General features: G+C 38.4%; 1 protein-coding gene across 3 annotated transcripts in view; it reads left to right on the top strand.

Moving 5' to 3' along the window:
* Positions 1 to 6,231: 6,231 nt before the first annotated feature.
* Positions 6,232 to 26,460, top strand: part of AFAP1L1 (actin filament associated protein 1 like 1) — a 60,100-nt gene continuing 39,871 nt past the window's right edge. Inside the window, exon 1 of one of the 3 annotated variants that reach the window (XM_031953686.1) lies at positions 6,232 to 6,604. Coding sequence is in view for 2 of the 3 variants with exons in the window: in XM_031953684.1 (XP_031809544.1) it covers positions 6,838 to 6,853 (16 nt within the window). In the remaining variant the exon portion in view is untranslated. Of the gene's footprint in view, positions 6,605 to 6,638; positions 6,854 to 26,460 lie in introns of those variants that run through there. The other 2 variants (XM_031953684.1, XM_023506399.2) reach the window with 2 other exon arrangements.

Here is a 26,460-nt window from a genome sequence, read left to right as displayed (position 1 = left end):
TTACTTTAACATGTATGATAGTCCAGCCACATCTCTTCCATCCTATAACTGGGAAGCTAATTGTAGGGGTTTTGAGGTTTTTAGATAGTAGTAAAGGGACTTGCCTATCTCATAGAATGGAGATGCTAATATAGTCCTCTGTATAGAAGAGGCTGGAAAACTTGTTTCTAGAAAGGCCTGACAATGTATAATGAAACTTATAACAAAGATATTGTGTGACTGGTTCCAATCCACATAGTGAAGAGGAGCTTCTTTGGCCCATTGGCTATGGAGTCAAAACTGAGATGTATTCAAAAAGGAAGTAGAGCCAATTCTCCTGGCCTGAATTCTTTTTGGATTTGTGGATACAAGAGAGGAAGCTGCTGAAGACTTCTGGACTAGAGAGAGACATTGGATGCTTACATCTCTGGTCCTTTCATTATATGTAATCATGCCTTTCTGGAACCAAGGTCCTCAGCTTTTTCCCCTGAAGAGGTTGCAGTAGCACCCCCATTACACACTTACCATTGTTTCCATGGGAAAATGCTATTTAAAGTTCCAAATAATGAACCTGGAGAGCTCAACCACTTTAAATTTGAGGTTAATTTCATTTTAATCTAAACTAATCTTTACCAATTAGAGAGAGGCAAAATCAAACATTCTAAAAGTCACTCAGGACAAGAGCAGAATGGTACATTGAGAACCAAACAAAAGAAATATTGGCAATGAGAAATGGGAACTCTGGCTGCAAGAACTCTGTACTAACAAAAGTTAGAACAAGGCTTCATCTATTAATAAAGCAACTTTTTATCCCATAGTGGTAAACTACATCATGAAAATAATTAGAATATTTGGCCTAGGAATTGGGAAAAGGAAAAGCAGATGAAAAAATGAAAACTGATCAAACAATAGCACAGACCACCTCCAAATTCCCTGTCATTCAATTGATCAATTGATCAATCAGTAAGCTTGTATTAATTACTGAGTATATGCTAGGCACTGTGCTAGGTGCTAAATTAGAACACAAAGATTAGAAATGTTTAAGTATTACCTGGATGATGAAAGAGGGACTTTCGTCTTTGCATACATTGGCCTAATGAAGGTTTCCCACTGCATTTGGGACCATCTCCAGTCGAAATGAACTATATCTTGCCAATGGACCCAGATGGCACCAGAGGAGAAAGGTGAAGTTAGTAAATCCAACTCATTTGAAGATATTACTTCCCTAATGGCATAGTTCTATTCTAGAACAAATGACTTTTGTTTGTTTTTGAGTAAAGCTATACCAATGGAGAACGAACTAGACTCAGTAGAGAAACCCTTTCTTCTTCCTTCCTTCCCTTTTTCCTTCTTTTCCTTCCTTCTGTCTGCATAGGATATCATATCCTTATGTATGGGTTCTCTGTCCAAAGGAATGCAACTTTTTTTTTGATTACTGAAACTTCCCAATATATCTTGAAGTTCACCAGCAAGATTTCTTTCTTAAGAGCCATGCCTTCAATCCAAATAATTTTGGCTCTCATTGATTGGCCAACAATAGGTCCCTACTTAAGCCCCAGTTGGTCATAGTTTGGGCCTTGAATGCTTCAGAATGAATGTAAATAGCAATTGTTTCTGTTTTGCCCCCAAATCCTTAAGATCTTGCCCTCTCCAATTGGATTTTTTTTTCCTTTGACTAAGTTAAAGAGGTCATTCTTTGACTCAATTCTAACCTAGCTTTAATCACTGACTGGGTGTTGCCTCAATCAGTCAAACTGTTAAAGACTTGAGTGGGTCAAAGTCTCCCACTGCATCCAGGGCCATCTCTAGTCATTGTGATCTATATTTTGCCCAGATCTATATTTTGCAGTGCCTGGATGTCACTGCAAGAGGAAGTGAGACTGGTGATTTTGCAGAGTCCACCCTCACTTAAATCCAACTGGTTTATATGTTATGATATCACGTCCCTGATATCATGATTCTCTTTTAGAAAAAGGATAAACAACAAAAACAACACTGGCATAAACAGACTTTGAGGTCCCTTCCAGATCTGAATTGTAGACAGAAATGATGAGGTCCTGGGTAGCTAGGTGAGTTAGCAGAAAAAGCCTGAAATACTGATAAGATTTTATAATACTCTTTGAGGCAAGCAGGGAAAGGCCTTGATGGGATCAGCTCAACCTTACAGTCCAATCCTTTGATGGAGGTCTTGGGAAATCCCACTTTACTGTATCAAATCAGAAAGCCAAGTTACAATGTCAAACCCCGAAAGTTGAATTTCCCTAATAAATCTGCCCAAGGCCATCTTTGTTCAGTGCTTTTTAGGTGTTAGCCTGCCATGCTCTACTTTGTGGTATCTTTTTTCTCACTTCCCTCCCCCATGCCTCATGATATCTTTCTCTTTGTCATAGCCATTCTTTTCTTAGTATTAATCCTCAAATTAATGATATAAACTCCTTTTGCTAACCTTCAGTCTGCTAAAGCCTATGGATTTAGCCTGCCAGTCAATGACATATTCACATCTTATGCGGTATTCCCTTTTTTCTGATTAATTTTATTAGGGAACCTGTCTTCTCCCTAGTTAACTGTTAAAAACTATAGCAATTGTTTCTGTTTTGCCCCCATATATTCTTGCTAACTATATAATATGCATTCCCTGAATATATTTCATATTTACTACTCCTGGTATAGATTTTACCTCTTCATTTTGTCCATAACTTCTTCTTGGAAATAAAAGTATCTTTTGGCATCATCTCCCTGATGTCATGGTCCTTATTGAGAATGAAGATTAAATAACAGTCTCTGTGAATAAAGCTGATCTTTGTTGATGCTGAACTCTTCACAATCCTATTTGGGATTTTCTTGGCAAAGACACTAGAGCAGTTTGCCATTTCCTTCTGCTCATTTTACAGATGAGGAAACTGAGGCAAATAAAATTAAGTGACTTGCCCAGGGTCACACAGCTAGTAAATGTCAGAGACTAGTTTGAACTCAGGAATATGAATTTTCTGACTCTAGGCCCAGAGTTCCAACCACTGTCCCAACTGGTTATTTGAAATCCTAATCTTAGGGAGATCTAATAGAGAAATAAGACATGTATATAAGTGAATGAGATAGGAGATAGAATGTGACCAGAGCAAAGGAGATACATTGATAAAGGGCTGTGAGACACTCTGAGGAGGATCAGGGAAGACTTCCTGAAAAGATGGTAAACTAACATATGGCTTTAAGGAAAAATTTCAAGAGAGAACTGTGGCAAGAATACATTTTAGGCATGGGGGATGACTTATACAACTACTTGGAATTGCAATGAGAGAGAACATTAGGTAAGGTGTGCTAGCAAATATTTAATTACCAGATCTCAGGGGGAGAAAATGTACATACAACACACTTTAAATTTAATATGGATTAATATTTTTCCAATTACATTCTGAAGCTTAGAATCAACAAAGTAATAAATCAAAGAAATAAATGATGCTGATTTGCATCATTTATGGAATTCCAAGGTATAAATGTTCACACTGAACATTTAACAATCTGATCTCCTGAGTCTATACAAGCTGACTCTAGCACAGTTCTTAATTGCAGGTTAGTTGACTGGAACATAGAGGGAATGAAAAGGAGCAGTGGAAGATAACTATAAAAGCAGGATATAATCATTATCATATCAGCATTATCATCATCATCATCACTAGTAGCATCATGTTCTAATCTATTAGCAAACTGAAGCTTGTGGGGTCACTAATGGTACAGTGGCAAGTTCAACTTGAGCGTTAAACTAGGAAAAGGGGAACCCTAACAGATTTTTGAAGAAGGGAATAATAGTCAGCCTCATTCACTCAACTGATAGACCAGTATGGAAGTACCACTTGAAAGGTGTGGAGTCCTGAATGTGACATTTACCAACTATGTGACCTTAAGCAGGTTATTCTTTCTCTCTAGATCTAAATTAAGTTCATTGTAAAATGTGAATAATAACACATATTCTCTCCTTCACAGGACTGTGAGAGGATTTTTTTTTTGTAAACCCTAAAGCCCTTTATTAGAATTAATGGATCCTTTAATAAGTAGATTGATATAATTGCATTCATGTAGATATTTCCTCTAGGGCAGCTAGATGGTACAGTGGATAACACACTTGGTCTAGAACCCAGAAGACTCATCTTCCTAAGGTCAAAAGTGTCCTCAAACATTTACTAGCATATGAACTTGGTTAAATCACTAAACCCTATTTGCCTCAGCTTTTTTAATCTGTAAAATAAGTTAGACAAATAAATGGCAAACCATTCTAGCATCTTTGCCAATAAAACCCAAAATGAGGGCACAGGGTCAGACATTGAAAAACAACTGAAGAACAACAAAACAAAGGTGTTTCCTTGCTTTTCCATCATGTTCAATTCTTCAAGTACTTCAGTAAATTTTCTAGAGAGGATCTACCTAAAATGGCTATCTCCTTTCTTTGGCAGCTTAGTATTCGAGCAGCATAATTAATATCAGTATCAATGCCATTCTCATCATCATCATCACCATCATCATTATCATCATCATTATAATTGTTCTATTAACAAACTAAAGCTTGTGGAATCATTAATGCTACAGTGGCAGGTCCAACTTCGATCTTGAAGGTAGTAAATTTGAGTTCAAGTCCTGGCATGAGCCTGTCCTAACTTTGTGACCCTAGGTAATTATAAATTCTCTGATCCTCACTTTCCCCATCTATAAAGGGAGGACCAACTCCCTCACAGGCTATTGCAGACGACCTTCCAGAGCCTCTGCTATCTACTTCATTATCTCAAGAATTTATCACTTTAGCTCAACTGGCACAAGTCACAACTCCTCTGTAACTGAGATAGCCATTGAGGGTTGTTCTAGTTGAAAAAGTCATTCTCCTATGGCCAAAGCTGGTGACAGCTCTCTGATCCTGGCTATTCTTTGGTCAACAACTATAAAGTCCATAACCAGCCTGTACTGGAAGTTTGCTCTGTTTAGTGAGATTTATCAGACTTTACTTTTCAAGTTTAATGAGAACCCAGTTCTATGTCACAATAAAGCACCAGAGAAGCACTTTATTGAAAAAAGCACTATATAAATGGGAAATCACTTCCTACCTTTTCAGTATTCTTATACCTTCTCTCCCTCCAAATACTCCCATCCACTGACACTGACCTTTTAGCTGTTCCTCAAACATGATTCTCCCCCTTCCGGTTCCATCCCCCTCTCCCCCAGCTGTCCCCTGTACCTGGAATTCTATCCCTTCTTACTGCTATCTCTTAACTTTCCTGGTTTCCTTCCTTTAAGTCACAACTAAAATCTCATCTGCATCAGTCCTCCTTAAAGCTACTATCTTTCCTTTGTTGATTATCTCCAATTTATCCTGGCTATATCTTGTTTGTATTTGGTTGTTTGCATGTTAGCTCCCACAATCAACTATGAGCATCTTAAAGGGACTATTGGTGTGTGTGTATTTTGCCTTTCTTTATACAACCAGCACTTAGCATTAGCACAGTCCCTAGCACATGGTAGTTAATTTCCTTTCGATGACAGATTATCATTATCATATGAGCTATTATATAGCACCTTGAATGCTAGGTGAAGTTTTTATTTTATCCTGTGGATGATAAAGAGCTCCTGAAGACTGTAGAAGGGACATTCCTCAGAACAAACTGGCACTTTTGTCTAGCATAGCACTATCCTTCCAGACAAGTTCTCCATCTCAGCAAGATCCTTGATTCTTCACTTTCTCTAGTCTCACACATCTACCAGTTGCAAAGTGTTATCAATTCAAACCCCTCCACAAATTTCCCATTCACCCCCTCCTCTGTTACACACAAAGTAGTTTGAATTGACAACACCTTGCAATTTCATCAGCTCTCATCTGGACTGCAGCAATAGCCTCCTAATTGGTCTCCCTGCTCAAGTTTCTCTTTTCAAACCATCTTCCGTTCAATTGCCAAAAAGATAGTCTTAAAGGGCAAGTCCAACCACAACCCTCCCCCTCTCAATAACCTACAATAGTTTTTTTTTTTTTTTTTTTTTTTTTAATTGCAGCTAGAGTCCTTTTACCTCCAGGCTCCAAACTACGTTTCCACCGGTTCTTCATATTACTCCCCCTTCTTGCTTAGTAAGTGTTTGTTGACCGAATAGACAGACAAAAGGGAAGGATAGTGCCCAGCACAAAGTTGGTGCTTAATGAATGCCAGTTGACTAAATTACCAATAAAAGTTAATGACTTTAGAGATCACCTGGTCCAATCTCTTTATTCTGCAACTAAGGAAAATTGAGTCCCACTCAATGTAAGTAGTAGACCAGGCCTAGTTCATATCTGAGCTTCATGAGACCTCGGATCTTTAATTCGGTCTTCTTCCTTGTAGGTTTGAAATAATTGAACTAAGCGACTATTAAGTTTTCTTTCGGCTCTATATTGTAGGATTTGGATTAGTTGACTTCGTCAAAATCGAGGTGTGGCCATACCTGTCAGAGAAGAGATTCGAACCCAAATGATATATCTATTGCATTGCCCACCAAAGCTCTTTTCCTCCACTGCAGGCTCAATTGGAAGAATTCAGTTAAGGAGGCTGGTCCCGCCCTGGACAGCAGAGTTCAGGGGAGGAGTGAACTCCAGGGCGCGGGTGGTGCTGAGCCTGGGGTAAGACTGGGCGGGAGCAGGGGGCTTGGGCGGTGCATCCTGTCTGTGGGTGGGGATATTTGCGGCGGCAGGAGCTGGAGACTGCCACTTTCAACCCTTGCTGGGACTATCCCAGCCTCTGCTGAGGCGACTGGAGAAGCGCAACTCGGCGCATTCGGTCCTGAAATTAGGCTGCAGTTCAAGCACGCGTCTGCTCGTTTGCGTCCCCAGCCTAGGTTTAGTACGCTGTTCCTATGGAGCAGAACAGAGGTGAGACTGGGGCGGGAGGGGGAAGAGGGAAGAGAAGAAGAAGGAAAGGTGGGGAAGTCGTGTGTATGGTGGAGGAGTGATGTCGGGGTGGGGAGGTAGTGGTTAGAGAACTTTTGAGGGAGTAGGGATAGGGGACAGAAAGCCTTTGCATTTGTCTCCTGGCCCTAGGAAGCCTGGAAGAAAGAGATATGTGTGGAACACTGGGGATGCTGGGGCCATAGTCTGGGGGACACTGGGCGTCTTCATGCCTCTCTGCACCCTGGAGGGTACTGAAGAATGTGTATGAAGTCCTAGGCGTTTCTATCCCCGTAACTTCTCGAGTCCTGTGAACCCCGCTGCCCCTCACTGGCCCTTATCCCCTTACCTTCTCTGCGGAATCTGGTCCCTCGAAATTGCAAGGCGTCCCTGGCCACTTCCTACTTCCCAGCCCTTCTCTTTTCCACTTCCCAATTCTCCCCTTCACTTTTAAAGCCCTCTGTTCACTATTCCTCTCTCCCTCAGTTCACCAATCACTTTTTGCACACTCCTGTTCCTTATTCTTTCATCCTCCCCACCTCTCCTTCCCCTATATTCCTTTCTTCCTCTTCCCCCTCTTCTCCACGAACCCTACACTTGACCCTCTGCCTCATTCCCTCCCTACTCCCCGTCTTTACTATTCCCCTCACATCCTGCTACTCCTCCCTACTTCCCTCCCTTTCCCCCTCTCTTCCCTCTTCCGTCCCCCTCCTTTTCTCTGCTCTAACCCTTCCTTGTTCTGAGATATACCTGCCCGGGCTTAGCTAGGGTGCTGGAGGGTAACTTGTGTTTTCAGGCTCCTGTGGGTTTGTTTGAGAGTTACTGGAGTGGAAAATGCACTCACTGCATCGACTACCTGACTTTAGCTCTAGTTCTAATTAATCAGGTACTTTAAAGACCCCTTCCTGAGCCTGTTTCTTAATAAGTAATGGGAATAAATAATCACTTCTCCCAACTCACCACCTTGTAGTGAAAAAAGTCCATTGCAAACTACTGAGAACTGAGATAGCCTTTGAGTTTCTTAATTGAAGCTTAACTCTTTTAGGGTAAGGGTGGCTTAATATTATTTTCTTTATCTTGGTGCTTAACATAGTAGCTGTTATATCTGATAAATACTTGTTGATTGATATATGCATATAAATTATTATTATTAGAGGTTTGAAGGGGAGGGAGCCATAAACTTTTATGCTGGTGCCAAGCCCTCAGATGCTTGGTTCCAGAGAATTGCCAGTTGCCTTAGTTAGATAAGGCAAGAACTGAAATGACTTCTGTGGCTGGAGCAGAGGTGTTAATAGTACTGCAGTATGAACAGTGGAAAGAGTGTTGGCCTTGGAGTCTTGCTGTTCTTCAGTCAGTTTTTCCAATCTTTCTTGACAAAGATACTAAGAGGGTTTCCCATTTCCTTGTCTAGCTCATTTTACAGATGAGGAAACTAAGGCAAATAGGGTGAAGTGATTTGTTCAGGGTTTCATGGAGCTAGTATCTGAGGAAGGATTTGAAGCACTTCCTGACCCACAAGCCAGAGCTCTATCCACCATATTACCTAGCTGTTCTACCTAAGATTTCAAATCCTGCCAGACTCTGATGTTTCCTAACTTTGTGCTTGGGCAAATCACTTTACATTGATGGCTTTTAAGGCACCTTCTAAATCCAAATTTGAGCTTATAATTTTTAACTGGGACTGAATCAGGATAGATCAATATGAGACAAAATAAGGGGTTATACAGATAACTAACTCCTCCCAAACCTCCCTCTTCCAGTTCTTTTCCTTTTTCTAGAAGCAGAAAAATAAAATACATGCTTTCCCAATTCCCAGTGTTTAAATTTAGACTGAATTAGCCCAAAGGGAATAAATAATCTTTCTACACATGCATAAAGGCATAATGGAAATATGATTATCACTTCAAGAATGAGGTCTGATTTATTCAAAAGAACCCTGGACTGATCATCAGGAGTCTTGGCTTCTCAAACTTTGGTCTCTGCTACTAATTCTGACCTTGGACAAATCACTTCATCTTTATATACATAAATGATTTCATCTAAGAAATAAAGTGTGACCAGTTGATCTCTTGAGTTTTTTCCAGATAAAGGATTTATGTTCCCATATCTTAATAGTGCTATTTATGGATAATTAGCCTAATATAGAGGGAAGTATTTTGAAATTAGGGGAAAAAATCTAGATTCAAATTCTACTTTTGATAACTAAATAGTTGTTCTTGGGGCAAGTTACTTCCCTTTAGAATAACTGACTCAATTTCTTCTGTTAAATGAGGGAATTGGACAAGATGGTGCTTTATTCTAACTCCTATGCCCTCTGTACAGTCAGTTGTGAATAAGCATTTATTAAACACCTATGTTTTAGGCATTTTGGGGGATATTTTAAAAAGATAAACTTGCATTGCTAACACCTGCACTGATTACTTTGGATGATATTTGGGGGAGTACTTTGCAAACAGTAAAATACCATACAAATTATGAATTACTGTTTTACTTCTTGCACTCTTTTTGACTGTTTTCTCTTCCTCTTTATTATTTGCCTTGGTGAGCTCATCAATTACTATGATTTCTGTGATCACCTTCCTATATATTGATAATTTTCACTTCTACTCATCTAACCTATCTTAACCTCCAAATTTGCAACACCAAATGCTTCTTAAACATTCCTAAATTGGATGCCCCAGAAATATTTTAAACTCAGTATTTCCATACCTGAACTCATTATCTTTTCCTACAAATCTTCCCCCTCCAAACTTTCCTATTACTTTTGAAGCACCACTATTCTTCCAGTTAAGCCTCCAGCTTAGATGTCATCTGAAACTTTTATCTCCTTTCCCTCCATTATCCAACCTGTGGCCAAGTCCTGTCCCTTTGTAACATATTCCTTCTTCTAATACTGTCACTACCCTGGTGAGGCCTTCATCATCATTCACCTGAACAAGTAGTGCATTAGCCTGTTAATTGATGTCCCTGCCAGTCTAAACCATCCTTCACTCACTTGTCGAATTAAACTTCCCTGAATGTGGATTAACCATGTCACCCCCTGTACAATAAATTCCAGTTGTTCCCTATCACCTCCAGGACCGAATATGAACTATCTTTTGGCATTGAAAGAGCTCTTTACAACTTGCCCTTTTCTACCATTTCATTCTTTTTACACGTTCCTTTCCCTCCATTCTATGGACTTTGCAATGCAGTAACGATGCCCTTCTTGTTGTTCCTTGAATGAGATACTCCCTTTGCAGACTAAGCTTTTTCCACTTCATCCACATCATTTAATCATTATCAGCCCCAGTTTCTTCATTTGTAAAATGAAAATCCCAGGGGGATCATATGATATATTTATAAAGCACATTTCAAATCTTAAGGCATTATACAAATGCTATTTATTATTTCTTCAATGGTTATTTCTTATGCCTGGAATATTCTTCCTCATCTCTACCTCCTGGCTTCCTTGACTTCCTTCAAGTACCAACTAAAACTCTATCTGCAAAAAGCCTTTCTTGATCCCCATTAATGCTAGCATGGAGTGTAATAACTGCTATGCTTTGTTACAGCCCTGTCCCTACCCTTTAACCCTAGTTATTGGTCACATTAACTAATAAATAGATGGACAACTGCATAGTGACTAGAGTTGCTGGGCTTAAAGTCAGGAAGACCTGAGTTCAACTTCCTCTTTACCTAGCTATGTGACCTTGGGCAACTCACTTAAGCCTGTTTGCCTCAATTTCCTCATCTGTCAAATGATTTGGAAAAGGAAATGGCAAACTATTCCAGTATCTTTGCCAAGAAAATCCTAAAATGAGGTCACAAAGAGTTGAACAACTAAAGAGTCAAAATTGAAACCTTGACTTTAAATCCAGGACGTTTGCCAATACTTCTGTTAAAAAAGAAAGAAGTGTACATTTCTCCCCTTTTCAATTTCAACAACTGTCATTCTGACATGTTAACAATCCATAAATGAGAATATTTGCTCTTAAGTAGAGCCTTGGATTGTTAGCATAGGAATGAGGGATTAGTTTGCTCTGGGATACAATGACCACTGAAAGAGGTGAGGGGTTAGCAGAGGGACTGTTACAGAAGGTTACTGTATAGAGTTCTTTTGTTCTTAAGAAAATGCCATTTTTAAAAAATGGATACTGTGACAAAAGCCCTTGGCCAAGATGCAGAGGCTCTGGGTTAGAGCAAGGCCTGTGACTTTGGGCAGTTTCTTCATCTCTCTAACTTCATGTTCCCCATCTTTAAACTGAGGTTGTGTCAAAATCACCAGTTTTTAGAATAAGGGAGATCAGGATTCCACTTTTTTTTTTTTTTTTTGCCTGGTTGGGATTGGTACAGTATCTAGCTCTGTGCTACATTTTAGAAGGCCCATGAACAGTCTGGTGTGTGTGTGCTCAGAGGTGGGCACCAAGATGGGAAGGGCACTTGAAATCTTGCCAGTTGAGTATCAGATGAATGAACTGGGGATCTTTAGTCTGGAGAAAAGAAGACCAGGGTGGAGGTGGTTGAAGGACTAGATTTAAGATCCTAAGATTTAGAGCTAGAAGAGAGACTGAGAGATCTAGTCCCAGCAATTAATTTTAAAGAAGGGGATACTGAAACTCAGACTTAATCAGACTTATTCAGGTAGTGGATATAGAATTTGAACCCAGATCCTCTAACTTCAAATCTATCATTTTGTTACATCATGCCCCTTGGTTTTGCTTTTGAGATAAGAAGTAAATGGGTGAAGTTATAGGGAAGCAGACTTAAGTGATATAAGGAAAAAAATTCCCAGGTATTATAGTTGCTAGTGTATAACAGTGAAATGGACTGTTCTTGGCAGCAGTAGTGAGTTCCCCATCAGCAGAAGTATTCAAGAGATAATTGGCTTACTTCCTGTAAGGGATTCTGTTGAGTGGATTCTTGCACTTAAATAAGCTTTTTTTTTTTAATCATGATTTTCAGGTAGTACATTAGATTGTCTTTCTTGGATCTATTTTCAAGGTCAGTTGTTTTTCCATTACATTTTCTTCTATTTTTCATTTTTGGGGGGTTTTGTTTGTCTGATTTTTGATGTCTTATTGAGTCATTCACTTCCATGTATTCAATTCTAATTTTTAGTGAATTATTTTCTTTAGTTAGGATTTTTAAATCTCCTCTTATATTTGGCCAGTTGAACTTTTAAATGAGATGTTTTGTTCATTGGATTTCTTTTCCATTTTACAAATTCTGTTTTTCAAGTTTTCTTCCATTTCATCAAATCTCTTGTAAAAGTGTTAAAAGCTTTTTCCATTTTGCTAAATCTATTTTAAAAGAAGTTTTCTTCAGATAATTTGTTTCCTTTTTCCAAACTCTTCCAAAAGTTCTCATTTCTTTTCCCCATTTTTCTTCTCTTTTAAGATCATTTTTGAATTCTTCCAGGAGAACTTTGAGATGAGAGACCAATTCATATCATTCTTTGGGATTTCATCTGGAGATGTTTTGCTTTTAGTGTCCTCAGGATTTGAAATCTGTTCTATTGCTTTCACAAAAGCTATCCATGCTCAGAGCTCTTTTTTGCTTTTTTTTGCTCATTTTTAAAGGTTGAAGTCTGCTCTTAGGGCAAAGAGGAGATTGTCCCAAGCTTCCTCTATAAGCAACAGCAGCTTCATGCTGTTCTGGGGTAGGTGCTGCTGGCTTCCTTCCAGTGCTGGATGGGTGTAGCAAAGTCTCGAGTTATTCTGGAGTTCAGGGCCATACTATTTGCCTTTTGTAGTTGTGCTGGCTGTCTCACAGCTAGTCTGCTGTTTCTGAATTAGGACAGAATAGCCAACGCTGCTGAATTTTGTCTCTTGGTACATTCTATTGGCACTCAGAGGCCACTTTGTCCTGGGTCCCTGAGCTGCGCCTGTGCTCAGTCGCCCCCCTCCCACCCCAGTGCCTGTTTGAAACAGACCTTGTCTGAAGTTCTTCCCAAATATTTTCCAGAAATTTGTTACACTCCAAATATTTGTGGGTTCTGTCATCCAAAACCAGTTAAGGGGCTTCAACTGGTGTTCTGAGGGAAGCCAGGAAGAGCTCAAAGACCTGTCTATTCTCCATCATCTTGGCATTGCCTATGTACTTAAATAGAATGTTGGAGTTGCCTATTGTTACTGAAAAACAATCTCAGAAGTGGGAAGACATCTATATATTCTTAACCCCATATTAATTCCCTCACAAAGATACTTTGAGGGCCAGGTGAAAGTATATACATTTTTTAGCATCAAAATTGGTATTTTATTTTATAGCTAAATTAACATTCTTTCCATGTATTTGACATGTGATTTTACATACATGTAACTTTTCTGAATCATAACCATCTACCAATTGTTGTCATTGTTCAGTCATCAAGCCATGTCCAATTCTTTGATCCCATGGATGACTTCTATCCTCTACTATCTTCCCAAATCTGTCCAAGTTCAGGTTAATCACTTCTTTGATGAAAGGCAATGCCAATAAACTTAGGATAGAAAATGCCATATCAATCCAGGAAAAGAACTATGGAGAACGAATATAAATCAACACATGCTATGTGCACTTTTTTTTGTTCTTTCTCTCCCATGAAAAACCCTCTTGTTTTGATTTCATAAAGCAATTTATATTAAATAAATTAAGTAATGAATTTAAAGATATAATTTCTGTGACACTCCATCACAACCTCTGCCATCCCCGTCATTTTTTGACTTCAATCTTTCCCAGTATTAGGGTCTTTTTTTCAATGAATGCTGTTTTCTCATTATGTGGCCAGAGTATTTAAGCTATTCATTTATTAATTAATCCGCCAACTAGGAAATATTAATTTAACACCTATTGTGTGATTGAATCTGTGTTAGGATTAGAATATAGTAAAAGACAGTTCTTATTCTGATAGAGTAAGTTTCCCTCCTCTTGTTGGGGGAAAGATATAGGGGACTCAAGAGGCCTGGAATCTAGGCTTGACTCTGCTGTCCAATAAACCACTTTTATTCTTTTTTTTTTTTTATTTAATAGCCTTTTATTTACAGGATATACACATGGGTAACTTTACAGCATTAACAATTGCCAAACCTCTTGTTCCAATTTTTCACCTCTTACCCCCCCCCCTCCCCTAAATGGCAGGATGACCAGTAGATGTTAAATATATTAAAATATAACTTAGATACACAATAAGTATACATGACCAAAACATTATTTTGCTGTACAAAAAGAATCAGACTCTGAATTATTGTACAATTAGCTTGTGAAGGAAATCAAAAATGCAGGTGTGCATAAATATAGGGATTGGGAATTCAATGTAATGGTTTTTAGTCATCTCCCAGAGTTCTTTTTCTGGGTATAGCTAGTTCAGTTCATTACTGCTCCATTAGAAATGATTTGGTTGATCTCGTTGCTGAGGATGGCCTGATCCATCAGAACTGGTCATCATCTAGTATTGTTGTTGAAGTATATAATGATCTCCTGGTCCTGCTCATTTCACTCAGCATCAGTTCGTGTAAGTCTCTCCAGGCCTTTCTGAAATCATCCTGTTGGTCATTTCTTACAGAACAGTAATATTCCATAATTTTCATATACCACAATTTATTCAGCCATTCTCCAACTGATGGACATCCATTCAGTTTCCAGTTTCTAGCCACTACAAAAAGGGCTGCCACAAACATTCGTGCACATACAGGTCCCTTTCCCTTCTTTATAATCTCTTTGGGATATAATCCCAGTAGTAACACTGCTGGATCAAAGGGTATGCACAGTTTGATAACTTTTTGAGCATAGTTCCAAACTACTCTCCAAAATGGTTGGATTCGTTCACAACTCCACCAACAATGAATCAATGTCCCAGTTTTCCCACATCCCCTCCAACAATCATCATTATTTTTTCCTGTCATCTTAGCCAATCTGACAGGTGTGTAGTGGTATCTTAGAGTTGTCTTAATTTGCATTTCTCTGATTAATAATGACTTGGAGCATCTTTTCATATGACTAGAAATAGTTTCAATTTCTTCATCTGAGAATTGTCTGTTCATATCCTTTGACCATTTTTCAATTGGAGAATGGCTCACTTTTATTCTTTAGGTCTCTGTTTTGATCTGCAAATTAGTAAGTTAGACAAGGTGATCCTAAATAGCCCCTTCCAGCTCTCACAGAATAATGATAGGTGGGGCAACAAAAGCAAAAAAGCTAAAAGCCTGTTGGGGCTTTAGTCTTGGTTCCACTACCAATTTGCAGTATGAATTTATATAAATTCATAGACCTTTAATTTCTGAACTGTGAAGGACTCAAGTACTCATCTAAGTTTAGGTAAGAATCCCAGCTTTGCTACTTCCTCTCTCTGTGACCTTGGACAGTTCTTTTTATCTGAGCCTTAGTTTCTCTCTATATAAAATAAGAGGGCAAGACTAGATCATCTCTAAGGTTACTTCTATATCGACATCCGATGATTCTTCCCAGTATCTCTTAAAAAAGCTTACCATCCCTCACTTGCTTCACCATTGTTCCACAACTATTTTTCCTCTTGGTCCAGGGGCCCAAAGGGAATATGCCACAAAGTACATGGGGAATATTGATGAAAAAGATATTTATTTACTCCCAAAGTACCAGAGCTTGAAATTCCAAGCAGCCCCTAGGACTGCCTTGTTAGAACTCAGATCATATTCCTAAAAGAGAATTGAGGCATCATCTATCTAGTCTAGAGGATCTTAACCTTTTTTGTGTGTCTGGGACCCCTTTGGCAGGCTGATGAAGCCTAGAGATGTCTTCTCAGAATAATGTTTTTAAATGCATAAGATAAAAATGCATAGGCTTACAAAAGAAACAGATTAATATTGAAATATAGTTAACAAAATATATTTTTAAAATAAGCAAATGCACAGACTCCAGACTAAGAATCTTTGATCTAGTCCAACCTCCCATCTTTTTATAGTGGAGGAAACTTCCCCAGAGAGAGGAAGTGACTGGTCCAAGGTCATGGATTATAAGAAAGAAGAGCCAGGATTTGAAATTGAAATCTTGGTCCCCTAACTCGACTGAGCTTGTGCTCATTCTTTTGTGCCTTTTGTGACTTGCAGCTCTTAATAGTGAAATATTTCTCCCAGCCCCCAACCTCACCCTTATCTTCCTTTCCATATATACTTTTAAAAAATAGTAGCTTTTCATTTTTCAAAATACATAGTTTTCAGCATTCACCCCTGCAAAACTTTGTGTTCCAAATTTTTCTCTCTTCCACCCCTTTCCCCTTCCCTAGACAGCAAGCAATCTACTATAAATTGAAATGTGCAAATCTTCTAAACATACTTCCACATTTGTCACAAGAAAATCGGATCAAAAAGGGAAAAACTGAGAAAGGAAAAAAATAAGCAAGCAAACAACAACAAAAAAGGTGAAAATACTATATTGTGATCCACATTCAGTCCCCATAATTCTGTCTGGATGCAGATGGCTCTTTCCCTCACAAGTATCCTCCTTGTATAACATTCTGTGATAGAACCAAGTAAGAGGGAAAGGTCAGAAGGAAATGAGGGGTGGGGGGTGGAGAGGGGTGGTATGGATTGTCCCTTCCTGCATCAGCCCTGGGAATCCAGCTGTGCTGTTTGCAAAAGTAGTTATCACTTGCTAATTCTTTGTCTGACTTAATAGTGGAGGCGGGGGAGGCAGGAAGGGGGAAGGAAAAAATATGAAGGGAGTAAATGATGACAAAGAATAGAAGAGGGAAATGGAAATGGGGAAATGGGGAAAGAGGACAGGACAGAGCCCTTAGGATCATAGATTTCAAAAGTGATGGAAATTAGAGATCATATGATATGATCCTTTCATTTTACAGAGAAGGAAACTGAGGCCCTGAGACATTCAATGCCTTGCTCCAAATCGCTAAAGTCATAATGGCAGAGTTTGGACTGACAAATACTTTTTAATGGAGTGAGGAAGATGAGAAAAGGAAGAAGAGGAGGAATGAAAATAATATGTATGTAGTATTTTTTCACAACAATCCCATTTTATAGAAGGATTTCTAGAGAATAGAAAGACTTGCCTATCATACATTTAGTAAAGGGTTTGAATCTCAGGCTCTTGTGACTCTCCAAGTCTAAATTTCTTTCCATTTCCTTATAGAGAGGAGAGGAGAGAGAGGGGTGTACTGAGCAATAGGTCTTTATAGTCCTCTGGTTCAGCAATTTAATTTCCTTCATTTCTTCCTTCCTCCAAGAGTCCAAATTTAACCAGAAATAAAGATTTAGGCATTTGTAGATTTGAAAGGTTATGCCCCTTATTCATTCATTCATGATTATTCACTCAATCAGTTGGTCATAGGAACTCATAAAAGGGAATGCTCTATCCAGGTTCATAGAAGAACTCGGGTTCTTTCAAAACTCAAAGTGAAAGCAGACCTACAGAATCAGACTTCATAGAGTTTTGAGTGTGTATTCGAAGCTCTTTGGTCTGCATTTGGAAGCTGAGGCAAGGAGAAAATTTGGTGAAAGATTCAGGAATAAATAACACTGATACCACTCTTTTTCTCCCTCCTTAACCTGTCAGTTCAAATTATTTGTTTTTACTTCCAAAGTTTCTCCTGAGTTACAAGCATCTTCCTTGCCTCTCTAGCCTCTGAAGATTGGAAAAATGAATTTATTATTAAATGAATGTCTGAATTCTTTGAATTTTAAAAATTGTATTGATTACTAGACCACATCTTTGTAATATTTTCATAAATGAACAGTATCTTTTTCCTGGGTTTTTTCCCTAGTTACCATTTATTTTATTGATGAGTTCTGATGAGTTTCTGCTTCCAATATCAAATTTCCTCAATAGTTCCACACATCCTCACTTCTTTCCCTCTGGTGCCAGATTAAATTCCATCTTCCTCATCAAGGCTAAATTTATCCAACTGTATGTAGATTTCTACTTCATCATGTTGCTTTTAACTGGGGCACCCCTTCCCCTCCTTCATCCTTGGCAGTAATGATCCACGAGATTATTCAGTGTTTCCTTAGGAATCATCCCCAGTCTAACGTTGGATTGGCCTTTTTTGAAGCATGAGTAATCATCTCCTCAATATATCATGAATTACAGAGTGGGAAGTCTCTGTAGGAGTTCACAGAGTAGGAGTGTAAGAGTGTAAAAAAAAAAAAAACTTGTGATATGCTACATCACAAACTGTTATCACAAACAACTGATAGATCCAGAAAGGTCCAGTATCTTCATTTGTGAGACAAATTGGGATTCACAGAGAAAATAGGGCTTTTTTTGCTCATGATTACCCAGCAACATGACAATAGACCCAGGATTGGAACTAAAGTGTCCTGATTCCCAGTCCAGCATTCTTTAAACCACAAGTGAATTGCTGGTTGGTTACCTCCCCCACGATGTTTCTATAGATGCAGAACAGCAGTGAAGGCAGCAAGGAGTTTCAGTGTATCTTCTAAGAGATAGATTAGAGTAAACTCAATTTCTTTGAGTTTATGGAACTCAGCAGTTTTTGGACTCGGAAGATTTGAGAAGAGACAAGAAGAACCCTTCTACTTCACTCTGCTCCTCTGCCTGCCCACCACTTTCTTATTGGAGTAATCCTGCCATAATTTTCCTGGAAATAGAAGCTCATTTCTGTTCATAGGAAAAAATGAATGCTAGATTGAAGCTGGGAGATCTGGGTTTGAATCCTGGCTCTGATGTTTGCCATCTGTGTGACTATGAATGAATCGGATACCTTTAAGTTTCTTTGTATATAAAATTATTAATTATTAATAATATAATATATAATGTAATAATATAATGTAATTAATATATAAATTCTTAATTATTGATTTAATTATATAATAAAATATAATTATTAATTATTAATTATCATCAATAAGTTTTTATTTTACTTCATTAGCTTGTTGTAAGGAAAGTGCTTTGTACACCTTTATTGGGGATGAGTCATTATTAAGTTATTATTTGTAGTTGTATTTACTAAATGTCTAAAATAAAGGGTCTGAGCTCCCTTCCATTTATAAATCGGATCCTCATAATAGTAATAATAGCTCCTGTGTAAGGAGTCTTTTTATGCCTCCAAGAGTATTCATATCCTCCCATCTCATTCAGTCCTTACAACTATTCTTAAGAGAGTGGCCCAGGGCAGGGATTATTATTCTCAATGTACATATCAAGAAACTGAGACCCAGAAGTAGGCAATGGCCTGTCAAGTGAGAGCCTTATGTGGGGACTTTTTGGGAAACATCTCATTGCTGAGAGGCAGTACAGGAAGTTTCTTCATGTGGAATTCTATACCAATTAAATCTTAGTCCAAAGGAAACTCTTGAGTTAGGCAGGCATTCTTGGTCTAAGATAAGGTGTTTGACTCTTTCAGTAGCTTTAAGAGGTGGCATTGTAAATACTGTTGTTCCCCTTTTACAGATAAGAAAACTGAGATCAAGAGAAATAACATGATCTACTCCATGACTATATATCTAAGTCAACAGGGAACTAGGAGTTTTGTTGAGGTCCAGGACTTTTTTCCCTGGTTGTTCGTTTTATTCTTTCACCTTTCTCTCCTTAACTGTTATATTTGAGATATTTCATAATATTTAGAGGTAGAAGGAACCTAGTTCCAGCTTCTTCATTTTAACAGATGACATCAAAAGAATTGACTTATCCAAACCTCTGCAAGGTGGCATTTGAATTCAGGAGTTTCAATATGGAATTTAGCTGTCTCTTACAGTTCACTGCTGAGAAATCTGTTTAAGTAGGAAGGCCCAAACTGGTCTGAAAGGGGTCCCAGGATAGATTGGTCTAAAATTCCGCTTGAAGAGTTCCAACCTCTCTTCCAAACTCCTCCATGGGGCCTTGTGGGAGTGAAGGCTACTGTGGGTCAGGGAGGGCTGGGTTATTCCTGCTCCAAGCCTCAGCTGTTAGGGCAGCATGCTCAGTAATATTGCCACAGCAGCTCCTTCTCCTGGGAATGTGGCAGCCGCCAAACCCTTGGCTTTTTTTAGAACAGCCTGAATTAAGAAGAAAACTGATCTGTCGGGACTGTGGAGGAGTGGGGGTGGGGGGGAATGGGATGGGGAAGGGGTCGGCTCCTTTTCTCCCCACCTCAGCCTTGACACTCCCTTAGCCAGGCAGCTTCTGCCAGCCACACCCAACCTCAAAATGCTCTCAATCAACTTTTGAGGCAGCCTAAGATCCTAAGGTCATGGATTTAGCAGTGTGAGAGGATCATTTAGTCTTACTGCACTGTTTTTACACAGAAAGAAACAGGGGTACAGAGAGGAGGAGGCATGTGTCCAAGATAACAGCGGAAAGAGCACTTTGGCTCTGGAATCAAAGGAACTGAAGCCAAATGATGGTTCTAATTGGCTTCACTCTCTTTAACCATATAATGAGAACTTTGGATTTAATGAGTTCCAAGGTCCTTTCTACTATGATCCTAGACTGTGTGTGTTAGTGTATGTACAAACAGATAATAAATGCAAAAGCACATATAACCATAGATTTAGAACTAGAAGGGATCATATATAGTAATCCAGATTCTCTCATATGTGACCTATTAGTAATTCAGGATATGAACCAATACAGTGTCCTGGTGTTCTGGGCCACTCTCTGAGAGAAGGGGGAGACATGGTTTGGAGAAACTAGGCTAACGGGGATCTTAAACATTGCTATCATTTTGATACCAAAAGATCACTGTGTGCAGACCTCTGTACTTAAGGCCCAGGATCATGAGATTTTAGAGGTAATAGATGACATGGAGATCATCTAACCCCATTTTATAAAAGAAAAAGTGAGGCTCAGAAAAGTTAAATAATGTCAAAGGTAATAAGCGGACCCAAGTTTCATATCTAGGCTAGAGTTGCTATAGTTCTTTCTCTGGATGTGGACAATATCTAAAAGTCCCTTGCAATTGGGAGTGCACAGACTCTTTAAGTAGCCAAGCTGAGATTTGAACCCAAATTCTTGAATTCAAATTTAGAACTTCTTCCACTGTGTTTCTATAGTATATACTTATAGTAGTATTAATGTTATATTATAATTATAGGATTATATATTATACATAAATATATGAATTATTTACATATTTAATTTATATATTATGTATAATTTACATTAGTATAGTAGTATAATATACTACTAGTATATAGTAGTATAATATACTATTATAATTATATATAATATATGTTATAGAAGTGTAACTATATTATATCCTATATATAGTATATTATATATCCTATATATAGTATATTATATACTTACATAATAATAATAGCAAACAATTATGTAGTGCTTGTTATGTATGAAGCACTGTGCTTCACTGTCCCTTACAAATATTATCTCAGCAGTGATCCTCACTACCTGGAGATAGATGCTATTATTACTTCCATTTTACAGATTAAGAAACTTGGGCAAGCAAAGGTTAAATGTCTAAGCTCATTGCACATTAGCAATTGCCTTACAACAGCCCTGGAAGCAGGTAGTTACCTGTATTGTGGCTGACATTACACTGAGGAATCGGCTTAAGTGAAGGAAATATATCATAGAACTGCAGAATGTTTACTCCACAGTGAACCTTTGATATTTTCTAGACTAAGCTCTTACTTTGACATCTTATAGACCAAGATTTTAAATGAAGAGGAAAGATTCATTCATAATCTTAAGAGGCAGAGCCCAGACTCTGGTTTCCTCACAACTATTCCATGCTCCTGGATCTCTGCTTGGTCTGTGCCTTTATCGAGCTTATAATCTATTAGGGGATGGTCCATAATGATTAGAAATGATGATGGAAAGTATTTTGGGAAGGAACCTCTGAAGGAGTAAATATGACCTCTTTGACTCAATCACTTACTAACTATAAATTTGGGCAAATTCTCTGCTAAGTCCTATGTACATACAAACTCCATGTATTTATCCGGAAGAAAGACTTATGGGGGAGATGAAGAATTTATCCCCTTTTGAATAGCCCAAGTCAGCATCTGAAGGATATTGCTCCTCAATCCCTCTACCCAGATGTTCTACTCCTTGTGTTCCTTGTGTTCTACTCAGGTTTGAGTGGTGATAAAATATTTGATTAGATTGTCCAAGGTGGCAATGATTAGGAAGTGAACTAATCAGTCAAGTATCCTAGACCCTTATTGGAATAGATCCACCACACTCTCAATATGATGTTCTCATTAATTATTAACCACTCCATTGATTTCCACCCTCAGGACTGCTCGCTCTTCCTAAGGCATATAAGCATTGAGTTCTATGAGGGATTTAAAAAGATTTTCAAATGACCATCCTTTTATTAATAATATCCAGACAATATCCAGACTGATAAGAAGTGCTTTTACCTTAGTCTGACTCATGCTTGAGATTATATTTCAGAAGATCCTTTGAATCTAATAGTAGAGACTGGAATCTGACAATAATATCATACACAGTAACAATAAGATTATGTAATGATCAGTTGTGGTGAACCTGGCTTTTTTCAACAATGAGATGATTCAAGGCAATTCCAGTAGATGGACAATTCCAATAGATGGAAAGTGCCATTTGTATTTAAAAAGAGAATCTGGACACTGAATGTGGATCAAAGCATAATATTTTTGTTGTGTTGGTCTTAGTTTTTTTTTTCCTTATGTTTTTTTTCCATTTGATCTGATTTTTTCTTATACAACATGATGAATATGGAAATATGTTTAGAAGAATTGTGCATGCTTAATCTATATTGGATTGTGGGAGTGAGGGAGAGAAATTTGGAGCACAAGGTTTTGCAGAGGTGAATGTGGAAAAGTATCTTGGAAAAATAATACTATTGAAAACTTAAAAATATATATTATCCAGAAATTGCGTCTCAAATGTTTTATATGTCATACCCTTGAACAGCTAGCTGATTGAAAGGGTTGTTGAATGAAGCAGTTGTGGACTTGGTCTAGGGCCTGAGTGTACCCCAAGAATCTCATAAGATTCTTGATCCAGGGTTGGCTTTTGAGAGAACCCTGAGACCCAGAGTTGTCAAAGGGCTTGCACAAGACAACAAATGTAGAAAATATCACAGGTGGAATTTGAATTTAGTTTTTTTAACTAAGTTTTTTTTTTTGAGGGGGTATATACTTGTGTTTACATGTATAGGTATGCATATGACTATATGTTGTATACATGCCTGTATCTAGATATATATGCATACATGTATGTATATTTACTATAGTTCTTTACTATATATTCTTTACTATAGTTCATCTATAGTATACTTTACTATAGATGAATACTATATTTAGTATACTTTACTATATATTTACTATATATTCTTTACTAGAGTTCATCTCTCTCTGTGTGTATATGTATAAGTCCCAACTTCCCCACTTCCTCCTGAAATCATTTCCTTTGTGAATTCAAGGGGGAAGAATCTTGAAGACAAAGAACAATTCTGGGAGAGCTCAGTCCCTCAGCCTTGAGCAGCTTCCACCAAAATCAGCTGCCCATCTCTCCAGTGACTAACAGAACTATATTCTGGAAAACAGCTTGATAGGAAGGAAGCTGATAAGTTTCCTGGTGATGAAACCTGAGCCAGGGAAGTATTAAAATGGGTCAGTGGAAAGTGCCTCTAGATAGAGATTTAGGAAACCTGGGATTGGGTCCAGGTTCTGCCACTAGCTTTAAGACCTAGGGAATAACACTCTTCTTCCCCTGCAAAATTAGAAAGTGGAACAGATTATGTGTCCTTTCCAGCTGTGTCCCCCAAAGTTTCTTCCATCTCTGATGTTCTGTGAATTTTTCTAATCAAAGAATTGTACTTTAGGCTTGATCCTAATCTGCCCTCTCCTTTTGATTCCTTTCACAAGCAGACATTAAATAGCTGTCTGAGTTGCCTATCAGATAAAGTTTAAATTCTTTCTGACATTCAAGGTCCTTCACAGTTTTACTCCTACCTACCTTTCTGGGATCATCTGTCTCCCGCTTTATGTCTATACAGGACACTTAAAGAGTGTCCTATATGGTAGCCAAGCTACATACATTCCCTAAAATGTGTCGTGAGTTGACTCACCATTTTCTGTATCTGGAATGCTCTGCTTTCCAGGGTTGCCTTTCCAAAGCCCACCCAGCCCCCAGCCCCTCAGGTCACTTCTTCTAAAGCTTCCCCTGATCTTGATGTTGTTCAATCATTTCAGTCATGCTTGACTCTTTGTGACCCTTTTTGAAGTTTTCTTGGTAGAGACGCTGGAGTGATTTGCCATTTCTCTCGCCAGCTCATTTTTACAAATGAGGATACTGAGTCAAACCATATTAAGTGGCTTGTCCAAGGTCACATAACTAGTAAGTATCTGAGGTCACATTTGAACTCGGATCTTCCAGACTCCTGGCCAATTCTCTAATTTACTGCCCAACAAATAACAATAAAGGCTCATTGATTAATCAATTGACTTGGTTTCTCTGGGCCTTAATGGGACTAAGTGAGCTCAAGATCCTTTCCAGCTTTGACAATATAAAGTCTTCCTCATGTGCCCCTCTAAGATGACTGTCATCTCTGGTTCTCTCCAGCTGTTAGAACAGTGCCAGGTACATAGTAGATACTTGATCAACTTGATTCATTTATCAGTTTTCCTGTTTATAGATATTTTTGGAGGGTAGGGGAAGCCACACTCACTATATTCTTGATCATACAAGAATGTACCTACTCTCTAGAGAATTATTAGAACTTAGTCTAATATGGAGAAAAGACAGACAACTATAACATATGATACTTTGCGTCTTATTTGTACAGTTTCTGTCTAGATACAAGATCCCAAGCTTTTGAACTTAAGTTGTGGTTATTTCAACTTCAGTGCTTCAGAATATCTGTGATTCTTGGTGTGGCTCCTATCTAGTCTCCCTACCCTTGTACTTCACAACTCTTGGACACCATATGATTTTTTCAAGTTGCTGTAGTTTTTTTTTTAAATACAAAAAAATTAATTAATTTATCTCCAGCCTGAATGATCAATTTCTCTGCACTTAGTTGGACTGGTCCTCAGCTGTTCCAGAGCCCACATTCAAAGTCTTTCAATTTGGAAGGATGTGCAAGCACTTATGAGAGAATAATTGATTCAGACCCTGGAATTCCCTGGCCCACCATCCTGAAGTATTAGAGAACTGCTATATTCTATTTGTTTTGTTTTTGCTCATGGTTTTGTGTTTGTGGGTTTAATTTTTTTTTTTTACATTCAATTCCACTTGTCCCCTGCTGTAGTCTTATGGCTTTGTAAGGTCAGGAAGTGTTTGTTTGAATGATAAACAATGCTGATCCAGCTGGCTGCTCTGGCCCCTACTTCCAATCTGTTGTCTGGCCTTCACCAAGGATTGGAGGGAAGTGCTTGTCAATTCAAAGGAAGGAAGGGAGATGTCCTTACAGCCCCAGCTGGATACTTTTGCAGTAGGTTGGATGAGACAAGAACAGGCTATGGGAAAAGGAAGAGATTCCTTAACACTTGAAGAAAGGGGGAGTTGTCATATTGGTTCTATGACAGTCTTTGGAAGGTCCAGGTATCCAGTAGGCAAATAATAAAACTCTGAACTGAACACAGCCAGGATAGAGAAAACATATTGGCAAGCAGAAAGTTGTCCAGGTGTAGAAGCCTTTTGATCGTTGTTGACCTCTGTAAGTACAGAAAGAATCTGAGAGAAGATAATCAGCTGGTCAAGTGAGACCACATGATATCCACTGATAAGAAGTGCTTTTACCTTAGTCTGACTCATGCTTGAGATTATATTTCAGAAGATCCTTTGAATCTAATAGTAGAGACTGGAATCTGACAATAGGCAGAGCCATTAAATATGAAATAGAAGAAAGAACTGAATTATCAGTGAAGACTCTAATAATACTACCTCACTGTTCCCCATGTTCTCTCTTCTCTCCTCTGTTTCAGCTCCTGACCTCTGACCTCTATTAAGTCCCAACTAGATTTATCGTCTTAATTTATCCTCTTAAATTTAATACCTTCACTTTGTTAATTATTTTTTTATTTATCTTGTACATAACTTGCTTTGTATATATGTTAGCATGCTATATACAAAGCAAGCTATGTACATATTGAGGGGTACATAACCTTTGAGGGGAGCAATGTGGTGTAAAAAGAACTTGCATTTGAATCCTGGCTCAGACCTTTGCCAGTTGTGTCTTTGAGCAAGCTACTTTATTTTTATGAGCCTTGTATTTCCCATCTCTACAATGGGAAGAATACTTGTAGGCCAACCTCTCACAAGGTCATTCTAAGGAAAATGCTTAATAAACTGGGTATACTACATAGTGATGAACAATATTGTCAATATTATGATAATGGTGATGAATATTTGGCTGTGGGTGGAAGAGACCCCCTAGATAATGAGACAGTAGTCCTTTAAGTACTAGTCCTATTTGATTAGACAAGTCAGGGAAAGAGAAAATTTTCCCGTTTCCCAATTTTCTGTCTTGGGCTAGGTCTGCTGAGAACAGTGATCTTGGCTAAGTAAGGCAGCCCCTCTGCCTGGCCACAGTTTTCAGGATGGCCCTGAGGAACTGCCCCTGTGTTCCCTGGGGTTTCCTTGTTCTTGAGCCAAGGAGGAAACTGACGCTTGGAAACAGCTGCATTTCCTTGTGAAATTATATGTGAAATCAGTCTTCATTCAGTCATTCCATAGGCATGTACTGAAAAAGT

This window comes from Sarcophilus harrisii, chromosome 2 (genome assembly GCF_902635505.1).
Source record: "Sarcophilus harrisii chromosome 2, mSarHar1.11, whole genome shotgun sequence".
Taxonomy (NCBI): domain Eukaryota; kingdom Metazoa; phylum Chordata; class Mammalia; order Dasyuromorphia; family Dasyuridae; genus Sarcophilus; species Sarcophilus harrisii.
The sequence above is the reverse complement of the archived record's forward strand: the minus strand, read 5'-3'. Positions and strand labels throughout refer to the sequence as shown.